The following is a 21,288-nucleotide window of genomic DNA, read 5'->3' on the forward strand; positions in this document are numbered from 1 at the left end:
TACAGGTAGGACAGGACTGTTTCAACACAGCATCTTGCCATGTGTTGGAATCCACAAAAGAGAGGCCTAGCGTCTGTCGATCAGACCTCACCACTTTCATTTGTATGTTCCACTGTCAGCACTGTGTCACTTTTTAACCATCTACCGTTCTTCATAGGCATTGCCTTGAAGGTCATAAAAACCCTTCCAAATCTAACATTTGTGCTTGGCGCAGTCCTGTGGCTTGTTGAATTCTATCAAACTGCTCAACCCATACCAGCATGGAAAACAAACCTTAAATGATTATGATAATATATATATATATTTATATGAATCTGCACATGCATATAAATATTATATACATAAATATATATGCTTATATATATATAATTCAAATTTACAGAAAACAAAAGATGAAGACAGTTGATAGAACAACAAGCAGGTGTATTAGTTTAATGCTTGGGAAAATGAGAAAGTCTTTGGCGTTTTGAACCTATGCTCTTTGACAGAAAGGGTTGAGAGGGAAAACAAAAGTTCAGCTATATGCATTAACATGTATACATGTATATTCATGCACAAATGCAAATAAATATTTATACATGCATACACAAATATATGTAATTACATATACACACACACACACACACACACACACACATACTTATATTATATATATAGATATGTTTTGTTTATTTTTATAGATCTTTCTGGTGAAGAACCATGTGTTGAGATATGTATTGGTAAGTCTTTAACCTTTCTATGTTGCTGGCTGCCGTGTGTGTGTATATATATATATGTGTGTGTGTGTGTAGTGTTATGTTATAAGTGTGTGTGTGTGTCTGCGTTTGCTGTTAGGGTTTGCTTTTATACTTCAAATTGCTTTCATTTATGTTTAATTAGATTATTAATATAAAATAAAACAGTGGCAGTTTCAGGAAAAAGCACTTGGTACACACAGTAAAAACTACGATGATAATTAAAAAAATAATAATAAAAGAATTATCTGCAATAAGATGTATGCCCTTTTCATTCTTTGCAAAAAAAAAAAAAAAAAATTCTCCACAGAAGATTAAAAAATTGATATGTTTAGAAACGATTATCTCTCCCTGAGCAGCAACTCTCTTTCGTTCTCTGTTTCTAACACAGTATACACAGCTTCCTCTAAGACCACCACAGTAAAACCCCCTCCCCCCCCACTGTATTTTATGTCTAACTCCTTTACTTTTGTCTCCACCCTAAGCTATTCTACTCCAGTGGAAGTGACCTGGCTGAGTATCTGACTTATTGGATTGTCCAACAACCAACCTTCTTGCCCATACTTATATTTCAAATTCACAATAGTTTTCTGGTGTGTTTCTGAGGCAGAACACTTTATTCGGCAATGCTTCTGATCAGCTGACTGTCAGGGATTATATATATAGCAGATTATCTGGGAAAGTTATCTGCGATAGACTGATCAGAGGTACACTTTTGGAGAGATGTATCTCTCATTTAGTTAAGCCAGAAAACCAGAGGAAACAGTGAGTTTCTTAGCTGCTCCTTTGGGGACGAGGGGAGATATTCACATCATCATCATCATGAGCATCATTGTTTTTACTTCTACCTTTTTTTATGGTCTCCTGGGTTGGATGAGACTTATTGAGACAATATTCAGGGTGGGTGTTTTTTTTCTGTTGCTTACCCTTCTTTTCTCTTTTACTTGTCTCAGTCATTAGACTGTGGCCGTGCTGGGGCATTGTCTTGAAGAACTTTTAGTCGAATGAATCAACCCTAGTATTACTTTTGTTTTTAAGCCTGGTGCTTATTCTATTAGTCTCCTTTTGCCAAATTGCTAACTTATGGGAACATAAACAAACAAACACTAGTTGCCAAGCAGTGGGTAGGGTGGGACAAAAACACAGACAGAAAGAGACACATTATTTGGAATTGTGTGAAAAAATTGTTTAAATATTTTGTGCACTGTGAGAGTATATAAAACCAATTTATTGCACACAAATTTTAACAACAAACTTTTATATATGGACCCCAAAGGTCCTTATGGAATCTGGTTGACAACCACTGATCTAAATTTACTCATAAAGAAATAGAGATACTGAAATTAGCAAAAGTTCAATACCTAAAGTTTTGTGATTGATCATTGATTGATATTGCCATCATCATCATCATTTTACGCCTGTTTCTCCATAGATTGAAGAGTCCATCTCAACACAGTATCTTGCTGTTTGTTATTGTTCCTTCTCATCTTTGCAATATCCAGTATCCCAACTTCAGCATTTACCGTTTCTTTCTAAACCTTCCTCAGCATCCCTTTTCAATTGGATTTCTTAGCACTTCATCATTTAACTCTCATCCTTCATATACATCACATATCTGTACCATCACTGTCACCCTCTCTTGCACCCGATGGCCCAATGCTCATTTTTTTCTGTCACTCATGCATGCAATTCTTTCCAGTCATTGCACATCTTCTGCATCATGTTTTACTCTCATGCAATATTGCATTTCTTACATATGCACTGTCTATCCTTAACACAGACAAAAAATAGTTCCCTAAACTGGTTCCACCCCATTCCTATACCCTGGTTACTACACTTTCACAACACCAACTGACAACTATTTCTAGTAAGCTTCCTGGGTAATAAACGATAATCTCATCCTTTTGTATATTGTGGATGTTATTGTGCAATATGTTATTGTGTAGCCCAGGTCAAGCTTAATTGAACAGATCACAGATCTATGACCAAAAACATTCTAGCTGTGACCATCCTGTCTTATTTGACCTCTGTTGGATTGCATTACCTAATATGTCCTTTCATTATTAAACTGTTTTCATGCCAACCTAACTGGGATTGCTGGGGTCAATGTAATTGACTTATCCCCTCCAATATAATTGTTAGTGTTAGTTTAGAAATAATGGTTCCTTAGTTCAAAACAGTTTAGGATAGTGTACACATCCAGGAATATGGCACCTGATGATGACTATGGTCAGAGATCAAACCATTTGAAACACTGAGTAGATGTAAATATTTAAACATTTTTCATCTCTAAACGTACAGCTGATAGATTGGAAAAGCTTAATCTGAATGAAACTTGACTATTATTACTGTTATTTTCTTCCATAAATGCCAGTTTCCCACCATAGTTCTGGTAGTTTAGTAATTCTTTCATTTCAATACTTTTACACAGACATCTTTTCTTTTTGCAGGTTAGAAAAATCTCACCAACTTTTTTTTAAAAAAGATGATCAACTTTTTTATTCTCTGAGTAAAATCAGTTTTTTTTTTTCCTTTTTTTATAGGAATTTAGAAACAATTTTTTTATTTAAAACAAATAACAAAATACTTTTTCTGATAAACAGATCTAACCCCTTTGAGATAAATAAGAGATTTTTATTATATATTTTATACTTTTATATGGAATAATAAAAGAGAATATTTTTTTGGAAAATAGTGATTTGTGTATTTTTTTTCTCAAAAGAAAATTCGCAATATTTTTATTGCAGAGCAAAATTTCTAAAGACAAAGCTATCGTATAAAAATGTTTTTTTCCTTTTTTAAGTCAAGCCCCTCATCCATTCTGGGCCATCTCTTGTTTTCTTAAAAGTGTCTCATAAAGTCATATCCTAACCCTTTAAGGCTGGGTATAAATAGCAAGTCTTTTTGTGTGGGACACAAAAAAAAGGAAAAGAAAAAAACGAAAATACAAGATGATAATTAATCAAATACTTTATAATGCAAATGTAGCAGTGTGTTGATAAACCACACCCGTCCTCTGTGGAAGAAAGCATGTTGTGTCAATAAGCCACAACCCTTAATGGGTTAAAGCAGCAATTTTAGCAGATTTTAAAATAATCACACTAGTTTTAGTTTCATCATCATCGTTTAACGTCCACTTTCCATGCTAGCATGGGTTGGGTGATTTGACTGAGGACTGGTGAACCAGATGACTACACCAGGCTCCAATCTAATCTGGCAGAGTTTCTACAGCTGGAAGCCCTTCCTAACGCCAACCACTCCGAGAGTGTAGTGGGTGCTTTTCGTTTTTAATTGCTGATGATTTTATTGGTATTCTTGTGGTATTTAGTTATGACTCATTAATGATCTGCATTCATTTCCCATTGTGGTAGACTTTGTTTCCTTCTGGAGTTGATAAAATAGGCCTCAAAATTTGTAGGAGGGAAATAGTTTTTTTTTTACTAATACCAGTATACGACTGGTACTTTTTTATCACTCCACTCCACCTCAGGGGCATGGAAAACAAAGTTGACTTTGGAGGGATTTGAACTAGAATGTAAATGACCACAACTAAAAACTGCACAGCATTTTGTTTGACTCCCTAATGACTCTTCCACTCCTCCCCCCCCACGAGTCAGCAGGATTGTTGGAGTATCAGACAAATGCTGTGTGGTATTTGTTCTGGCTCCTTTATATTCTGAGTTCAAACCCTATCATGGTCAACTTTGCCTTTCATTCCTCCAGGGTCGATAAGATATTAGTAAGATACTTACCATCTCCTGAAAGAAATTCTGGCCTTTTGCCTATGTTAGAAACAATTATTATTATTATTATTATTATTATTATTTACTAGCAGAGATACCTGGCGTTGCTTGGGATTAAAATGGCATAGTTTTTTATTGTTTTACTTGTTTCAGTCATGTGACTGCAGCCATGCTGGAGCACTGCCTTTATTCGAACAAATTGACCCCAAGATTTATTCTTTGTAAGCCTGGTACTTATTCTATCGGTGTTACTTATTTTATCGCAGTTGTGTGTTTTAGATAGTAATGTGTGATTTGAGGGATGTTTGTCTATTATTTCTTGCAAGCTGAGAGACTGTGTAGAACAGTACTTCCCAACTTTTTCACTGTCAAAGCTCATTTTTTTTTTAATATTTAAATGATTTTTTTTTTTACATAGATTCTAGGCTTTTGAAAATTCTGTCTCCTCAACAGATTTTGAACTCAATTCCTGGACTTGCTCTACTTTAATTGTGAACCTCAGGGTTCTGCAGATCCTAAAGCACCGATACAAAACTTTTCTTCATCAGCTTGTCTTTTATATATCATTTTTGTTGATGGTTGAGATGATTTGTCTTTGTTCTCTACCTGTGATAAATGGCTCAGTTCACTTAGCTGTAAATAAGTGGAATAGTTGGCTCTTGTAAATGATACTGGAACTGTAAAATGGTGTGTGTGCGCATGCATGCATGATCAGCTTGTCCTGTCTTCTGTTCAGAAGAGGTGTTGGGTCCTACTGTTTTTATCTCTATTTCTAGATGTACTGTAGCTGTAACAATAGTCTCTAATCCACAGATATCAGGATACGAAAATGTTTTGGTTGTGTGTGTGTGTGTCCCCCCATCTGTCTGTCCAGTGTAGTCCGCACCCTGGCTCCCACCATATGGCACTCTACAGATAACAAAAATCTCTCTCTATACTGCAACTTTCACCACTTGTTAAACGCCAAGCAGTTGTCTGCTGACCTCTATTCTACAACACTCTCCACATGTTCATACTGTCACACTACACCCTTTACATGTCCTGGCTGCTACATTATACATCTTTTACAACATGGCCATTCTCCAATCTTTCACCATTCAACAACCTTTCACCATTTGTGCTACGGCACTACAGCTCACTCGCACACTGTACAGCTTACTGGAGTGAGCTGTAGTGTTGTGGCGCATATGTACACACATGCATGCATACATACATATACCCCCCCCCCCACTATAACTCTAGCAAGCAATGATACCTCTATATGGTTGTTCACTTTACTAAAAATAGCAACCAAATATAGATGCAGGTGTGGCTGTGTGGTACGAATACAAGTACAGGCATGCTTCCCAGCCACATAGTACTGAGTTCAGTCCCACTGCATGTTACCTTGGGGAAGCGTCTTCTACTATAGCCTTGGGCCAATCAAAGCTTGTGAGTGGATTTGGTAGACGGAAACTGAAAGAAGCCCATTGTATATACATGTATGGGTGGGTGTGTGTCTTTGTGTATGTGCTTGTTCCCACCACTTTGACAACTGGTGTTGGTGTGTTTATGTCCCCATAACTTAATGGTTCAGCAAAAGAGACTGATGGAATTAGTATCAGGCTTTAAAAACAAAATAAGTGTTGGGGATCAATACATTCAACTAAATATTTTTCAAGGTGGTTGCAGTTTAATGAAACAAGTAAATGATAGAAGATGAAGCGGCAGGAACATTAGCCCGCCGGGCAAGATGCTTAGCGGCATTTCGTCTGTCTTTACGTTCTGAGTTCAAATTCTGCCGAGGTCGACTTCGCTTTCAGGGTCGATAAATTAAGTGTATTATTAATGGCGGTGCCCCAGCATGGCCACAGTTCATGAGCTGAAACTAGATAAAATAAAAAAATAAAAAAATGAAAATGAATCTCTCAACACTCCACCACCTTAAAACAAGAAAAAAAAAGGAAAACCCAGATAATTTAGCCCTAGATAGCTTTAAAAGAGGTGGGAGGTTCACTGTTGGAGTGCCTTTGGTTACAATTCTTCTCCATTAGATTTGACCTCAGATTAAACATCAACATCATCAATAACTGTTACTACACTACAGTTTGCATAGGTTCCAAGTTACCATATTATAACTTGCGCTACATTCACTGTACACTCTACTGAACGGTCCCAGGGCACATAGTTGTGACTCCCTTTTTAAATAAAGGAAACAAAGACCCCTGGCAGGTGGTGGTGGTGGAGAGGAGAAGCTAATGTTTGATATTGTTGTTACAGGGAATGTTATTTGTTGTGTAGGAAATAAAGAAATCAGTTTTATGTGATAGTTCTGTCATTTATGTAACTAAACCTTTAATCTATCTAAAATGTAGTATGCCACTTGTAATGAGCTACAGACTAACCCTTAACCCTTGCTATGTGATATGTCACTTACACAGACTAACCCTTAACCCATATCTGGACCCCATATTCTACTTTTTGTTCAAATTGTCTAAATCTGGTTTCTTACACCAACCCTACAAAGGTATTCGAAAAATAAACAATCACAGCATTGAGATCTTGAGGCTATAAGTTAATGATGATTAATTCAAAGCAATGTAAATGAATAAGGATTACATTTGACAGAACAATCTGACTGCTGAAGGGTTAATCTTTGCTATGAGATAACTGCTTGATGTGATAAGCTGTAAGCTAACGGTTAATCTTTCGATACCAACTTGCTTTGGCCACTTCTTGTTCTATGATACAAAACTGTTCTCTTTTAAAGTGTTCAGGATTAGAAATGCTTCCATCATAATTTTATGTAAGCACCTTTTGACCTTTCAGCATTCAAACTGGCTTTATCCGGCCTAAATATTCTACCGGTTTCATGTCCAATCTGGCTGGATCTGACCTCTCACACCTACCCTACAATGTCATCCTAAAAATAAAGAATCACATCACCACAATCTTAAAACTACAAGATAATGCATGATCAATTTAAAACAATTTGAATAGATAAGCATTTCATTTGAATGTTATGGCGTTAAGTTACATGCCAAACACCTGTGAAAAAAAAATGTGCTATTTATTAAATCTTCCTGAATTCTTAATTATTTTCAGAAAATTGAAGCACACAGACATTATATTTCATTAGAATTAGTCATGATATGTCTTTTTCAGATGTTAGACTTCTAATATGCATGTTTTATGCTAAACTATTAACTCATTAATTTTTGTTGTAATGTCATAACACTATACTGACCTCAGACCAGTCAGAAGTCAGTGACTTTTTGTCATCTCTCATCATCATCATCATCATCATCATCATCATGTCATTATATTAAAATTTATTTAATTTTGTCATGTAATTAATGTAATTTTGTTTTCTACCTTAAGATCATTTTAAATTAATAATTATTTTTTCTATAAATATTTATTCTAACAATTGCGACGTGGAAGGTGTTTATAAGCCATTTAAGAAACACACAAAAACCCGTTAGATTCACTTCAACATTTAAATTTAATTTGCCAAAATATTTTGGTTGCATTGAGACCGCGACCTGTTCACTGACAAAATTCTGTGCTGTATCTGTGCAGCACGGGATTTTATCACTGTGTTGTACTGACAAGACCAAGGGTGACAGGTTGCACTACAGTGCACTAGTCTTCTGCTTGCCTTATCTAGGTGTGCTATAGATTAAAAAAAAAAAAAAATTTAAGGCTTTAGAAAATCGATGCAAATTCCTGAGCACCTTGAAAAATGTATTATTCATAAATTTGTTTTAGAACGTAAAATTAATAAAATAAGGTAAGCAATAGTTTTCTATATTTTTTTCTAATTTTTAATTCTAATATTTTTCTTCAAATTTCCATGAGAAGAAATCAGTAATTTTTTAAATTTTTCACATGAAGAGCATCTGTAGTTTTTTTTCTTTTTCTCTGATATTTAGTGATATTTACAAAGTCAAAAACATTAAGAGCCATTGGGCTAGGTAGTACAGCTTGGCTTCAACATAACAATAAACACACATATATATACATGGGTTTGTGCCATGCTCACGTATGTCTGCACATGTTTGTATTTTAGTAATCACCAGAATAGAGAGTAATGCTGGATCCTCACACTGCCACAAGCAAATACATGTTTGTATACATATGTTCCAACAGCCATGCATACCAATGACTAAGCCAGGAGTTCTCAACCCCTTTTTTTTTACTTATAGACCCCTTTGATTACTATTTTATTCTAGTGGATCCCCATAGCCATTTGATGTTTAAAAACTAGTTTTATAGAAACTTCTTTCAAAATTCTTATTTTGTTCTTCAAACATTAAACTTGTGTACATTGAACTACGTAAAATGTTTGAGAAAAACTCCTATTTCTTGCAGTAATCACATCCAAAGCAAAATTTTTTCAGGGGCCCTTAAAATACTATTCTGGATCCCCAATTTACTATTTTGTTGTGTGGACCTCCAAAAATCTTATATGGATCCTCAAGGGCCATATAGACCCCCAACTGAGAACCACTGGACTAAACCAATGTTTCTTGACCTTTTTTATCCAAAATTCCATTTTGATTTTCCCCAAAATGTTTACAACACCAGCACCACTTCTAATTCACATTTAAATTTATTCTTATGTATGTATCGTTGGGGCAAACCAGCAAATGATTTTTACGTTATTTGTATATAATCATGGACTGGCAATTCAGTTTGCCTTCAATTTGGTTCAGGTATGGAATGTTGATAAGCCACAAAAATAGCAAAACACACACACACATGTATATATATATATATATGCTAGAAATAGACCACATGTTGTGTCTACTAAGACCTAGTAGTTCTCAAAAGAAATTCAGCAAAATACAGAGAAATTCAGAGAACTACTAGGTCTTAGTAGACACAACATGTGGTCTATTTCTAGCATATTAAATGTCCACTTTACTGGTCGACATTATATATATATAAAAATATACCTTAATCCCCTTAGATCTCAGATATTTTTTCTGAATCTCTCGGATTCTTTAAATGTGCTAGCTTCCTGGTAATAAATCGATATTAATTAATATCTGATTTTTACCCTATGTTTTAATTATATATGTATGTATGTATATATGTATATAGCATTTTATCCTTAAGAACAGTTATCCAACCCCACCATGTTGCCATACAATTTTCTATGCAACATTGTACCATTAGGTCTGAAGCTTCCCTAATTCACAGCCCCTTAATTCAGTTGTGTTTTTCCTTGTTTTTCTATTTGCAGCTGCTAAAGACTTACCCAATGATCGGACCGGACAACCTCCGAACCCTTTTGTCATGATAACGACAATCACACCACCTCAACAGAACTGGACCTTAAACAGCCACACTGAAATCATTGAGGTAGGATAATTTAAATCTATGAACTTCAGATTTCCCCTCATTGACCAGGTAGATTGTGGCCATGCTGGGGCACTGCCTTGAAGAATTTTCAGTTGAATGAATCGACCCCAGGACTTCCCCTTTTTAAGCCTGGTACTTATTCTGTCAGTCTCTTTTGCCAAACTCCTTAGTTATGGGGATATAAACATACCAACACTGGTTGTCAAATGGTCTGGTGGTGGGACAAACACACACACACACACACAATGGGCTTCTTTTAGTTTCTGTCTACCAGATCCGCTCTCAAGGCTTTGGTCAGCTTGAGGCTATAATAGAAGACACTTGCCCAAGGGGCCATGCAGTGGACCCTTAAACTACCACTGTAGTTTGCTTGTGTGGATCCCCAAAAGTCTTTGTAAGGACCCCAGTTGAGAACCACTGCTCTGAAGGTTATGAAAGTGTGAGTGGAGGGAGGTGACACTGGAAGCGTTCCCTCAATGGAGTCAAGAAGCTTGAAGTTGATCAGAGACCAACAGTTTCCATTCCTCTCTGTTTGTATTGTTTGTATACTTTGTGGTGTTTTGGAGTGATTTTTGGCTCTCGATTTACTTTGTGCCATTTTCTATTCCTCTCCTTTTTTCTAGAGAAGCAATGATCCACAGTTTCTGAAGACCATTGGTTTTGGGATGAACATCAAACTGAAAACACGAGTAAAGTTTACTGTTTATCATGTCAACGAAAGGATGACCAATACCGTGAGTCAGCATTTCTTACTCTCCTTCTCCCTCTCTTTCTCTCCTTTATGATTTTACTCCTTTTTCTATTTCTGTTTTTTTTGTCTCCTTTTTCTCTCTTTCTTACGTTCACCTTTACCTTCTCTTCTCTGTCTTTATTAGTTTTTTTCGTTTCTGCTAAAGCTACCCAGGGGCTGGGTGGTGGTGTTGATAATTTAGGCAGTGAATTTAAGTCTGCTACCCAAGAGCAGTGACAACTTTCCACACAGTTTCTGCCTACCAAATTCCACTGAAGACTGTAGTTGTTTCAAGACTATGCTATAAGGCACTTTCCCAAAGTACCGTACTGTGAGATAAAACCTAACAGCATATAGGATACTTATGCTCAGACCAGTTTTACAAAATGGAGCTGCAACTATTATTTTTGCCTATTCTCCTCAACTGGGGCTACCAGAGAAACATGAAGATAGACTTTGTGTCTTTGCATCAACATTACTTTTGTAGCAGAATGTCCCACAGCAGTTTGATGTGTGGAGAATAAAGTACCTTATTTGAAAAATAAAGAATTGGTATTAGGAACGGTGTCTGACTTTAGAATAGTATCCTGACAAGTCTTGGGTAACCCATGCAAGCATTGAAAAAGCAGGTATTAAAACAATGATATTCCATCTCTAAATCTGAAGTTAAAATTCTGAAATTTTATTACAAAATTTTATTACAAAAAAAAAAAAATAATTCATCTCCAACATTTAGACATTTAACTTGTATTCTTGAACTTTTAATTCATTAATCTCTTAATCCTTTAATCTATTTCAGATGTCACAGTTGGGTTATGTGATGTTTGATCTGAAGTCACTTCTGGCGAAACCTGATAAAAAATTACATTTACCATTAATGTAAGTTTCTGTCTCTCTGTTTCTACTCAAACACTCCAATAAGCTTTTCTATCCTTTTAAGGGGAACTATATCACATGTAACCCTTCCCTTTTCAACAAATTTGTCTTTGTGCCCATGTTAGAAGAACTGGCTAAATTGATCTAATCTTGCAATCATTTTGGCTCTTTACATTCTGAGTTCAATTCCTATCAAGGTCAACTTTACCTTTTTATCCTTCCGGAGTCAATAAAATAAGTACCAATCAAGTAGTGGGGTTGATAGAATTGACTGTTTCAAAAGATTTCTGTCAGTCTGTCTACAGCCCTAGGTTGTTAACGATTTTTCACCTACGGGCTCTTTTCATTACTACTTTGCTCTAGCGCAGAAACAGGAAGAAAGAGTGAGAGAAAGTTGTGGTGGCAGAGTACAGCAGGGTTTGTCACCATCCCTTGCCGGAGCCTCGTGGGGCTTTTAGGTGTTTTCGCTCAATAAACACTCAGAACGCTGCCAATATATATCCTATAGCTAAAGTTACAGCACCCAGTGTAGTTTTAGATGTAATAATTTTGAAGATGGTAGAATGTGATTTTAGGTAAACTTGACTGCAATTTCCAGCATGTTCAGTGACTACATAGAGGTTTGCCTGTTGTTTCGCGGCTATAATATTTATCTGTGTCCAAACATGTGTTTTGTAGGTCTCCTGATTCTTCTGCTGCTGGTCAAATACAAATTACTGCTTGGGTCCACGATGAATCCATTCTCATTGAAGATAATTCCAGGGTAATTATGCTTTCTTTTTGCTCATTTTTCTCTTTGTCTGATTTCATCCAGTTGGTTGGTTATGGCCATGCTGTAGCAAAGCTGTCATCAGAAAAATACTTCTTCTAAATTGCTGATGTGAATTAGTATTTTACTGATAGAGTTTTACTGGTAGAATTGTTAGAGCATTGGACAAAATGCATTCTAGCATTTGTTACGGCTCTTTAATTTCTGAGTTCAAGTCCTACGAAGGTCAGCTCTGTCTTTCATCCTTTTAGCACTGTATTTTCTCATTCCTAAGTATGAAGCAAGTACTGCGTTTGAGTTAATTCACTAAACCCTTCCCTGAAACAACAGAATTGAGATCCTAAAGCCAAGGTACCACTAAAAAGCATTCGTATGGGTGCTGGTGCCATGTAAAATCTACCCAGTACACTCTGCAAAGGGGTTTGCACTAGGAAGGGCATCCAGCTGTAGAAACCATGCCAAAACAGACAATGGGACCTGGTGCGGCTTCTGGCCCTGCCAGCTCCTGTCAAACCATCCAACCCATGCCAGCATGGAAAATGGATGTTAAATGATGATGATGATGATGATGGTAATGTGCCCACGTTAGAAACAATTATTACTGATGGAATTGAAATGGGTTTCTCAACCTCTTTACCCATATCCAAATCTGTGGCGTATGTGGTGTAGTTGGAAGGTAAAAGTTTTAGTAAAATAAAGGACAGTGAATTAAGTTGCCGCCACCACCACCACCACCACCACCACCACCAGAATTATAATCTTCATCATTTTTAAACATCCAGCATGGGTCAGATGGAATTTAGTGAAGTAGATATTCTACGGCCCAGGACCATGTATTTGGGAAGCAGACTTCTTACCTGTCACTACCACTGTCATCATCATCATCATCATTGTCTCTACCATAACTACTGACATTATCTTCACCACACTACTAACCCCACCACCAACATTATCACTATCATCATCATCATCATCATCACCACCGCCACCACTACATCATATTCCCCATAACACTACCACAAACTTTATGCTTACTTCACTGCCAAGTGAAATTGTACCTGTGGCCGATGCTGGCATCACATAATTGACACTTGTGCTGGTGGCATGTAAAAAGCACCCATTACACCCTTGGAGTGGTTGGCATTAGGAAGGGCATCCAGCCATAGAAACCATGCCAAATCAGATTGGAGCCTGGTGCAGCCCTCTGGTTTACCAGTTCCAGTCAAACCGTCCAACCCATGCCAGCATGGAAAGCAGACATTAAATGGTGATGATGAGGATGATGGCTGCCATCATCTCCACTTTTACCACCAACATTAGCATTATTCTCCTTGGCAACATCACTGTTGTTACCACTAGTCAAAGAAGCCTCTGTGCAGTTGCTTGTCCTGCTAGAAATAGCTGCCAAATATTCCTCAAACCATACACTCTTGATAAAGAGGAAAGATTCTCTGCATAATATACTCTTCAATATCCTAAAAGGACAGGATGGTCCTGGCTGGAATACCTTGATCATAGTCTGCTTGATTAGGGATAGACAACAGTGACAACATCGTCACTACAAATACCTGTTATTATCACTAATAACATCATCTTCAAAAGGGCAGAGTTTCTACAGCTGGATGCCCTTCCTAACGCCAACCACTCTGAGAGTGTAGTGGGTGCTTTTACGTGCCACAAGCACGAAGGCCAGTCAGGCGGTACTGGCAACGGCCATCCTCGAAATGGTGTATTTTACGTGCCACCTGCACAAGAGCCAGTCCAGGGGCACTGGCACGATCTCGCTCGAATGTCTTTACACATGCCACCGGCACAAGTGCCAGGAAGGCGACTGGTACAAACAATAGTACTCTCTTCTGTAGGTATCATTAACACCACCACTACCACCATCATCAGCATCACCACTACTACCACCATCAACATTACCATTACCATACTCCACTCCTCACTCATTCTGAAGTCTTATTTGTGACTCTCATGAATTTTCTGTTTCTTTCTAGGGTTCTGTTAGTTATGGAGAAAAATTGCAGAATCGGGGTTTGGGTAACTTGAAAATCATGTTCTCTAACCCGATCAAGAAGACATTTCGGTTTGACACGAACAAAGCAAGAATGCAGTTGTTTGTCCAAGAAGTGATGGCAGAGTTTAAGTGGAACTACACACTCCCACTCCAGCTGCTGTAAGTATCACTTATGATAATAAATAAGGAGTAAATAGATTTCTGTCTCTTTTGTTGATGGATATTCAGTTGTTTAATCAGCTGAATTATCTGCTTGTGTAATTGGTGTGTAAGTGGCTGAATATTCCACAGTTATGTGGATGGTTGATAAAGTTCTTCAGCAGAATCAGCATGATTGTATGACAAGGGCTGGATCTTTAACTCTTTAGCGTTTAAACTAGTCATATCAAACCTAAATATTCTGCCTGTTTTATATTTAAACTGACCAAATCCAGCCTCTTACACATGCCCTACAATGTCATTCTAAAAATAAACAATTGCATCATCGAAATCTGAAAGCTACAAGATAATCCCATGATTAATTCAAAACAATGTGAATAAATAAGGATTACATTTGAGAGGATAATCTGAATGTTAAAGGGATCTGCTCGTATGAGGTTTGCTTTGCTGTCTTGAGGTTTCTTGTCCAATCCATTTGTGCCGTACTTTGAACAAGTGTTGTTGTTTATTATAATCTTGAATCAATCTAAAACTTGTCAGTGAAATTGGTGGAAATTGTTTGATGGTAAATTTTTTCTTTTTTGCCAAATAAACACACACACACACACACACACTATATATTCGTTCTTCACTTGTTTATTATTGTTCCTATTTTATCTTATGTCCATTGTCTGGAAATCTTTTGTAACATATCTGTGATCTCTTCAGTAACCTTTTCCATCCATGTGTATCCTCCTACTCTGCTTACTCCATTCTCGTAGATTTTCACTCTTTATCTAAATTACTGATGTGAGTTACTTCTCAGAGAACTGAAAACCTATTCCTATTTTACATGCTTTTCTTTTAGGAAGCTCTTCATTGAAGAAGAACGGGAGAGAATTAATATGCTCCAAGACCTTGGTGAGGTAAGTTCTCTGAAAGAATATTTCTCCGTCTTCACAAATCTTTTTGGTTCTTTTGTTATTGGGAAGTATGTCCATTTTGATAACTTTTATCAGCTATGATCATAGTAGAAACAAGTCTGTGTGTCGGTTATTTGTTGTTGGACGGCTGAGGAATAGGCGAGAGCTGGGCCATAAGGGCAAGTAGGCAGTGACCAATTATTATTGATGTTGGTTTATGCAATTACGTGAGTGTAATGCAATCTTGAATATAATTTGACTCTTTTGTAGCTGACAGTCAGTAATATATTTTATCCTCGTATATAATGCAACCCTCTAGTTCAGCTGGAGTTAAGAAACCAATGTAATATCACGACAAACTTCAAAACACTAAAGTTGGCATGGTTCCTGTTTTTGGCCAGCAACTATTGATTAAAAGCTATCATTAGTCATAAAGTATGTTTATCACTTCAAGACCATAAAAAATCTGACCCATCATTGGTTATCCAAATAACTCCAACCATTCTTTTGGATTTACCCTATCCTATCATTTCATTATTTTCTTTATCTAAAGTTACAGCATTGTCTGTAGTTAGTTCCACCCTGATCATTCCACAATCTATTACTGATGCCAGTCTTTAAAAAGCTCTTGTAAACTATGTTCCAGTAAACCAGCCTAAGCTACATTAACCCTGGTGGTATTAGCATCCTTAAAGTTACCTCTTGTTCCTTTTGGTTTTTCCCCACTTCATCAGATATCCAGGATATGCAATGCTTCCTAACTTCGTCCTTAAATAGTTTGTTCAATGCAACATCAGGGGACTGAAGTACGTTTACCAAACATCATAAAACAGCTTGATGCTTTCCTTATCTTTCGACATGTGATTCACTGGCTCTGTAGGGTGAGCTCTAATTTCGTCCTACACCAACATTACAGGTGTGGCCTTGAAAATGCTCTGAATTATTCTGTACTTTCTGAACCATACACATACATTTTCCTCTTCCATCCATCCATCCAAAGTTTAGAATGGCAGTGGATAATTGGAATATTTTTTCTTTTTAAAATAATCAGATTTAGTTTGCTTTCATCAGCTAAACAACACAAAGTGCAGTAAAATATTTTTTCATAGGCTTTTCTTCTGATAAATTCAGTTTTACTTTTTATTGTATCCAATGTCTCAAAAACACACGTGTCTTATTCATATTTCTAGTTTTATTCAGTTTCTGTGAAATTTTTGTTTTCTAAAGAAAGATTCTTGAAGAGTCTCTGGCACCATCCATTTGAAAATCTGAAAGATTGCCTGACTACATATATTTCAACCTGTGACATTTTCTCTGTTTGTAATTTTACACACACTGTTCTTACCATTTATTTTTCCTCTCATCTTCCACCCATTCATCTCCTTCTTTTTCTAGTTCTGGATAATGTGTTTGCTTTCTCTTTAGAGATTATTTACTGCTTCACATTTTCTGCAGTTGGCCTTTCTTCATAGAAACACCAAATTTCCAAGAGATGCACAATTTGATTTTTTCTTTCAGCAAGTTCCATAATTCTAAGTTTAAATTTTCCACTCTCGGCAATATGTCTCCATTTTCACGTATGAACTTTCATTATAAAGAAGGTACAGTGAAGAGTTTTTTAGTTGTTAGCACAGATAAGTAAAGTAAATTTCAAACTATAATCTTTCAAGTTAAACAATCACTTTTAGCCTTTTAGCATTCAGATTATTCTGCCAAATGTAATGCTTAGTTATTCACATTGTTTTGAATTAATTGTCCATTATCTCATAGCTTTGAAATTTTGATGTGATTGTATATTGTTAGCTACATGTAAGAGGCCAAATCTGGCCAGTTTGAGCATAAAACAGGTAGAAAATTTGGGCTGGACATGTGTCCACTTTAAATGCTAAAAGATTAAAGTATTAAGTGTATAACCACATAACCACCAGTTTGCTAACAGAATTAACAATTGCCATTCACTGTGATGACAGTACTTCATAACTAACAGCAACAAAGTCTAGACATTAACGGTTGGATGTTTCGAGGCTACCACTTTTGGTTTCTTCTTTTTCACAAGTTTATTTCTCTGTTTATTTTTCTTAGCTTAATGGTATAGACCTATGATTCAGACACAATGTATCTAGGACTACATTATCCACTGTGTTCTGCAAAGCTTGTTGTTATTCCATTGTGATCATCCTGATATGCCAAGAAAGTTTCCAATGTCTTTCAGCCTCCCTATATGACCACAACCTCTACATAATGCTACAACTTTCATCTATTCCCACAACTCCCTACAATCTCACAACATGCAATGCAGTCTCACAACCAGTTTGCATGTGATTTATCTGTTAAAACTTTTGGTTTGCTTTCTTGAAGTTGTTGCTTTTTTTTTTTGTTTAAGTATATCATTTTCTGCCATTTGTTAGTGTAGCGTTACATAAATGAGTGGCAGTGTTACATAGGATGGTGGTTTACAGTGTGTGTGTGTGTGTGTGTGTACATACATGTATGAGTGTCTGGACGACTGTTTGTGGAATGTTGCCAACAAGGGAGCCTCAATGCAGTCACTCAACCAGCTAGAAATATCAGCCAAGTCCCTTGCAGATCATTTTCTAAATATCTTTGAGAAAGAAAGTGTACATAGAAATAGAACTGGGTGGTCATATCTGGACTTAATCATCATCATATGTTCATTTTCCTGGTGGCATGAGGTTGTCATGCCCTGGGTCTGCTCGAATCCCAATAGGAGGAGCAACTTTGATCATAAGTCTGACCAGGTCTGACCTTGGGTTAAACAGCAATAATATTAATGAAACAACAACAACAACTAAAGCCACCATGAAATAATGAGAGAACCTCGACAGGATCACTCAACTTGCTAAAAATATCAAGCAAACCCCCTTCAGATCATATCCTGAGTATTTCAAAAGAAGGACATGTTGGATACTTATAGTCCTAATGCATTGAGTAAAAGACAGGACGACGACAAATGGAACTCATTTGATCGTAGCTTTCTTTGCTCAATCAAGCCTGACCGCAGATTAAACAACGTCTGTGGAACACACGTCAGTGATTATTCGTTAGACAGAGGTCAATGTTGATTGAACAGACCTGTGATGAAAGGTGTTCCATACGTGATCGTCCTGTCTTTTGTATACCTACGATTATATTGTCTGTTTTTTCTTTTTCTTAAGACGTTAGTGTGAGGTTAGGACATTTAGCTGCTATTTCTAGCAGATCAAGTGACTACGTAGTGGTGTACTTAACATCTGTAGGTTATGTTATGTGTGTAGACGTCTGCTTGTGCATGCAAATGTATTTCTTTTGTTTGCACGAGTGTGTGTATAAGGGTACCTGTGTGTTTTGGCATGTCTGTATGTGTGTGTCTATGCGAGTTAAAGTTATGTGTGTGCGTTCATGTTAGTAAATGTGTATGAATCTTCCCCCAGGTTTAGATGTTGATTTTTTCCCATATTAATCTTGATTACCTCCTCCTAATGTGGTCAATCTTCAGCAGATATAAAAAGCCTGTTGTCATTTTTCAGCTGCCCATTACTCTAGAAAGCCAACAGCAAGCCTGGATCTTGGCCATAGCCATTTCGACCGGCCTTTACACCGAAGCTGTCGACCAACTGGTGTGCCGGGCCATACCAGGGGAAGTAACTGCAGGTGGACCAATTTACGAAGGGCCGCAACCTGGCCTTCTCAATGCTCTGTTCTTTTTGCAGCTTGCGGCTTGTTCATAACACTTTAACCTTGTCATCATGGTACTTTGTGCATGCCACAGAGTAAGTATAAGGTGAGAGAAAGGAGAGAAATAGAGTCAGTGGGATCAGAGAGAAAGATAGAAAGCTGAGGGTATCTTGCTGCTTGCTGCATTCTATTGATTTTGCTATGATTTTAATTATCTTGCTCTGCATATATATATATATATATATATATACATATATATATATGTGTGAAATATATCATTTTTCTTATTTTTCAGCGTTTCCCCATGTATCATACACACACACACACACACACAACTCTCTCTTTAATCATCATCATCATCATCACATCCACTTTTCATGGGTCAGGTGAAATTTGTTGAGGCAGATGCCCTTCCTATTGTCAACACTCACCTGTCTCCAAGCAAAGTAATATTTCCCCATAGCCAAACGTTTTCCACTGAAGATTGGAAACGAACAACCTCACATATATAACAGTGATGCTCATTTACAGCCATCACATGATGTCTACACAACAGTACATACACACACACACCTATATATTACATGTGCGTGTGTGTATATATACATACACACACATACATGCACACAATGGGTTTCCTTCAGTTTCTAACTATCAAATCCACTGACAAGGCTTTGGTTGCCCTGTGGGGCTTTAGGAGAAGACAGTTGCCCAAGGTTCTGCACAGTGGGTTAAGACCATATGGCTAAGAAGCATGCCTCTTATATGTATATATGCCTTGTTTTATCTTCCATAATAACATGTCCTGTTCATGAGGAAATATTACCGTGTTTGAAACAAATGAGGGGTGTTGACAGGAAAGACATCTGGCCAGAGAAACTCTGCCTCGATGGTTTCCATCTGATCCATGCAAACATGGAAAAGTGGACATTAAAACAACGAGATACACACAGACACACACATGCACACATACATACATACATACATATATAACGTGCAAGCACACACGCATGCATGTGCACAAACAAAACAATTAAATATATCTATAAATATATAGTTAAAAGAGAACTGGTGCATGCAAAATTATGAATTTACAGACTTTGTCTACCCAAAAGTAAAACTGAAAAGATAAAAAATGTGTTAATGAACGGTTAGTAAAAGGGCAGCAATATAAACCTCCAGATTTTAAAAGAAAGAAGTTCGTTCAAATATTAGGAATCTATTTCAAGACTTTCAGGCCATAAATTTTGAATGCTGGTAAATATTATGTATTGAAATGGCTTGAATGTTAATCAGTATATATAGATATATATAGAAGTGTTTTGGAAATTGTCCAGAATTTGTTTTTTTTTTGAGACATTTGTGTTTTCTTGTTTTTCTTGTTTTTGTTTGTATCCTGGTTTATGCCTGCATGCATGCTTGAAATTGTAGGCTTATAACACGACTTGTCTCTTAGACTTTGCATGTAAAGTGCTACTTTGGGATATTTAAATTATCTGTATGAGTGTGTGTATGTGTGCATGTGTGTGTGTATGTATATGGTTGTATATATATATATATGTCTATATATATATATATGTCTATATATATATATGTCTATATATATATATATATATGTCTATATATATATATATATGTATATATATGTATATATATATATATGTATATATATATATATATATATATGTATGTATGTATGTATGTATATATATAAACATGTATGTGTATGTATATATTGTAGCTTTTAAATGATTCTATCCACTGGCTGACATTTTCCCTGAACACAATGCCATGCTGTCACAGTCACCCATTTAGAGTTAAGTGGAATGGAACAATATGAAGTGAAGTGTTTTGTGTCCAGAATGCAATGCGCTGTCCGTCGGGGGAAACGAAACCACGAGTTTGTGATCATAAGCTCAACTACCTAACTGTTAAGCCATGCACATTCACGTGTGTGTGTGTGTGTATGTGTGTGTGTGTGTGTGTGTGTAGGGTTGTCAGATAAATCCTTTATTTTTGTTTCCAGGCATTTTAGTCTGTATTTCCCATGAACAGTTTCAACAAACCAGTCAATACTACGTTCCCCTTCATTGTCCACAACTTCTTGCCAATGTTCCATAAACTTGTTAATGCCTTGATGGTTGAAACCACTGAATCTAGACTTGAAGAATTCAATGAACCATGTTTTCAGTTCCATGTGGTTGAATAAAATGCCTCGTAGACTGTTGGAGAGTGACTGCAAAAGGTTCTAATAATAATAATAATAATAAATCTATATCAAGAGAATACTGTAGCTTCAGTAGAGCTTCCTAATTAAGTATTTGAATAGCA

The 21,288-nt window shown here is 36.6% G+C and overlaps 1 protein-coding gene across 7 annotated transcripts in view; it reads left to right on the forward strand.

Moving 5' to 3' along the window:
- Positions 1 to 21,288, forward strand: part of LOC106867758 (inositol polyphosphate-4-phosphatase type I A) — an 83,388-nt gene that overhangs the window by 27,736 nt on the left and 34,364 nt on the right. For 4 of the 7 annotated variants that reach the window (XM_089339778.1, XM_089339780.1, XM_089339776.1 and 1 more), the window contains 8 exons: positions 681 to 719; positions 9,708 to 9,826; positions 10,450 to 10,560; positions 11,356 to 11,435; positions 12,111 to 12,195; positions 14,202 to 14,380; positions 15,228 to 15,285; positions 18,810 to 18,933. In XM_089339778.1, the coding sequence (XP_089195904.1) occupies positions 681 to 719; positions 9,708 to 9,826; positions 10,450 to 10,560; positions 11,356 to 11,435; positions 12,111 to 12,195; positions 14,202 to 14,380; positions 15,228 to 15,285; positions 18,810 to 18,933 (795 nt within the window). The remainder of the gene's footprint in view (positions 1 to 680; positions 720 to 9,707; positions 9,827 to 10,449; positions 10,561 to 11,355; positions 11,436 to 12,110; positions 12,196 to 14,201; positions 14,381 to 15,227; positions 15,286 to 18,809; positions 18,934 to 21,288) is intronic. The other 3 variants (XM_089339781.1, XM_089339777.1, XM_089339783.1) reach the window with 1 other exon arrangement.

The sequence above is a fragment of the Octopus bimaculoides genome, chromosome 22, assembly GCF_046866305.1.
Source record: "Octopus bimaculoides isolate indiv1 chromosome 22, ASM4686630v1, whole genome shotgun sequence".
Taxonomy (NCBI): domain Eukaryota; kingdom Metazoa; phylum Mollusca; class Cephalopoda; order Octopoda; family Octopodidae; genus Octopus; species Octopus bimaculoides.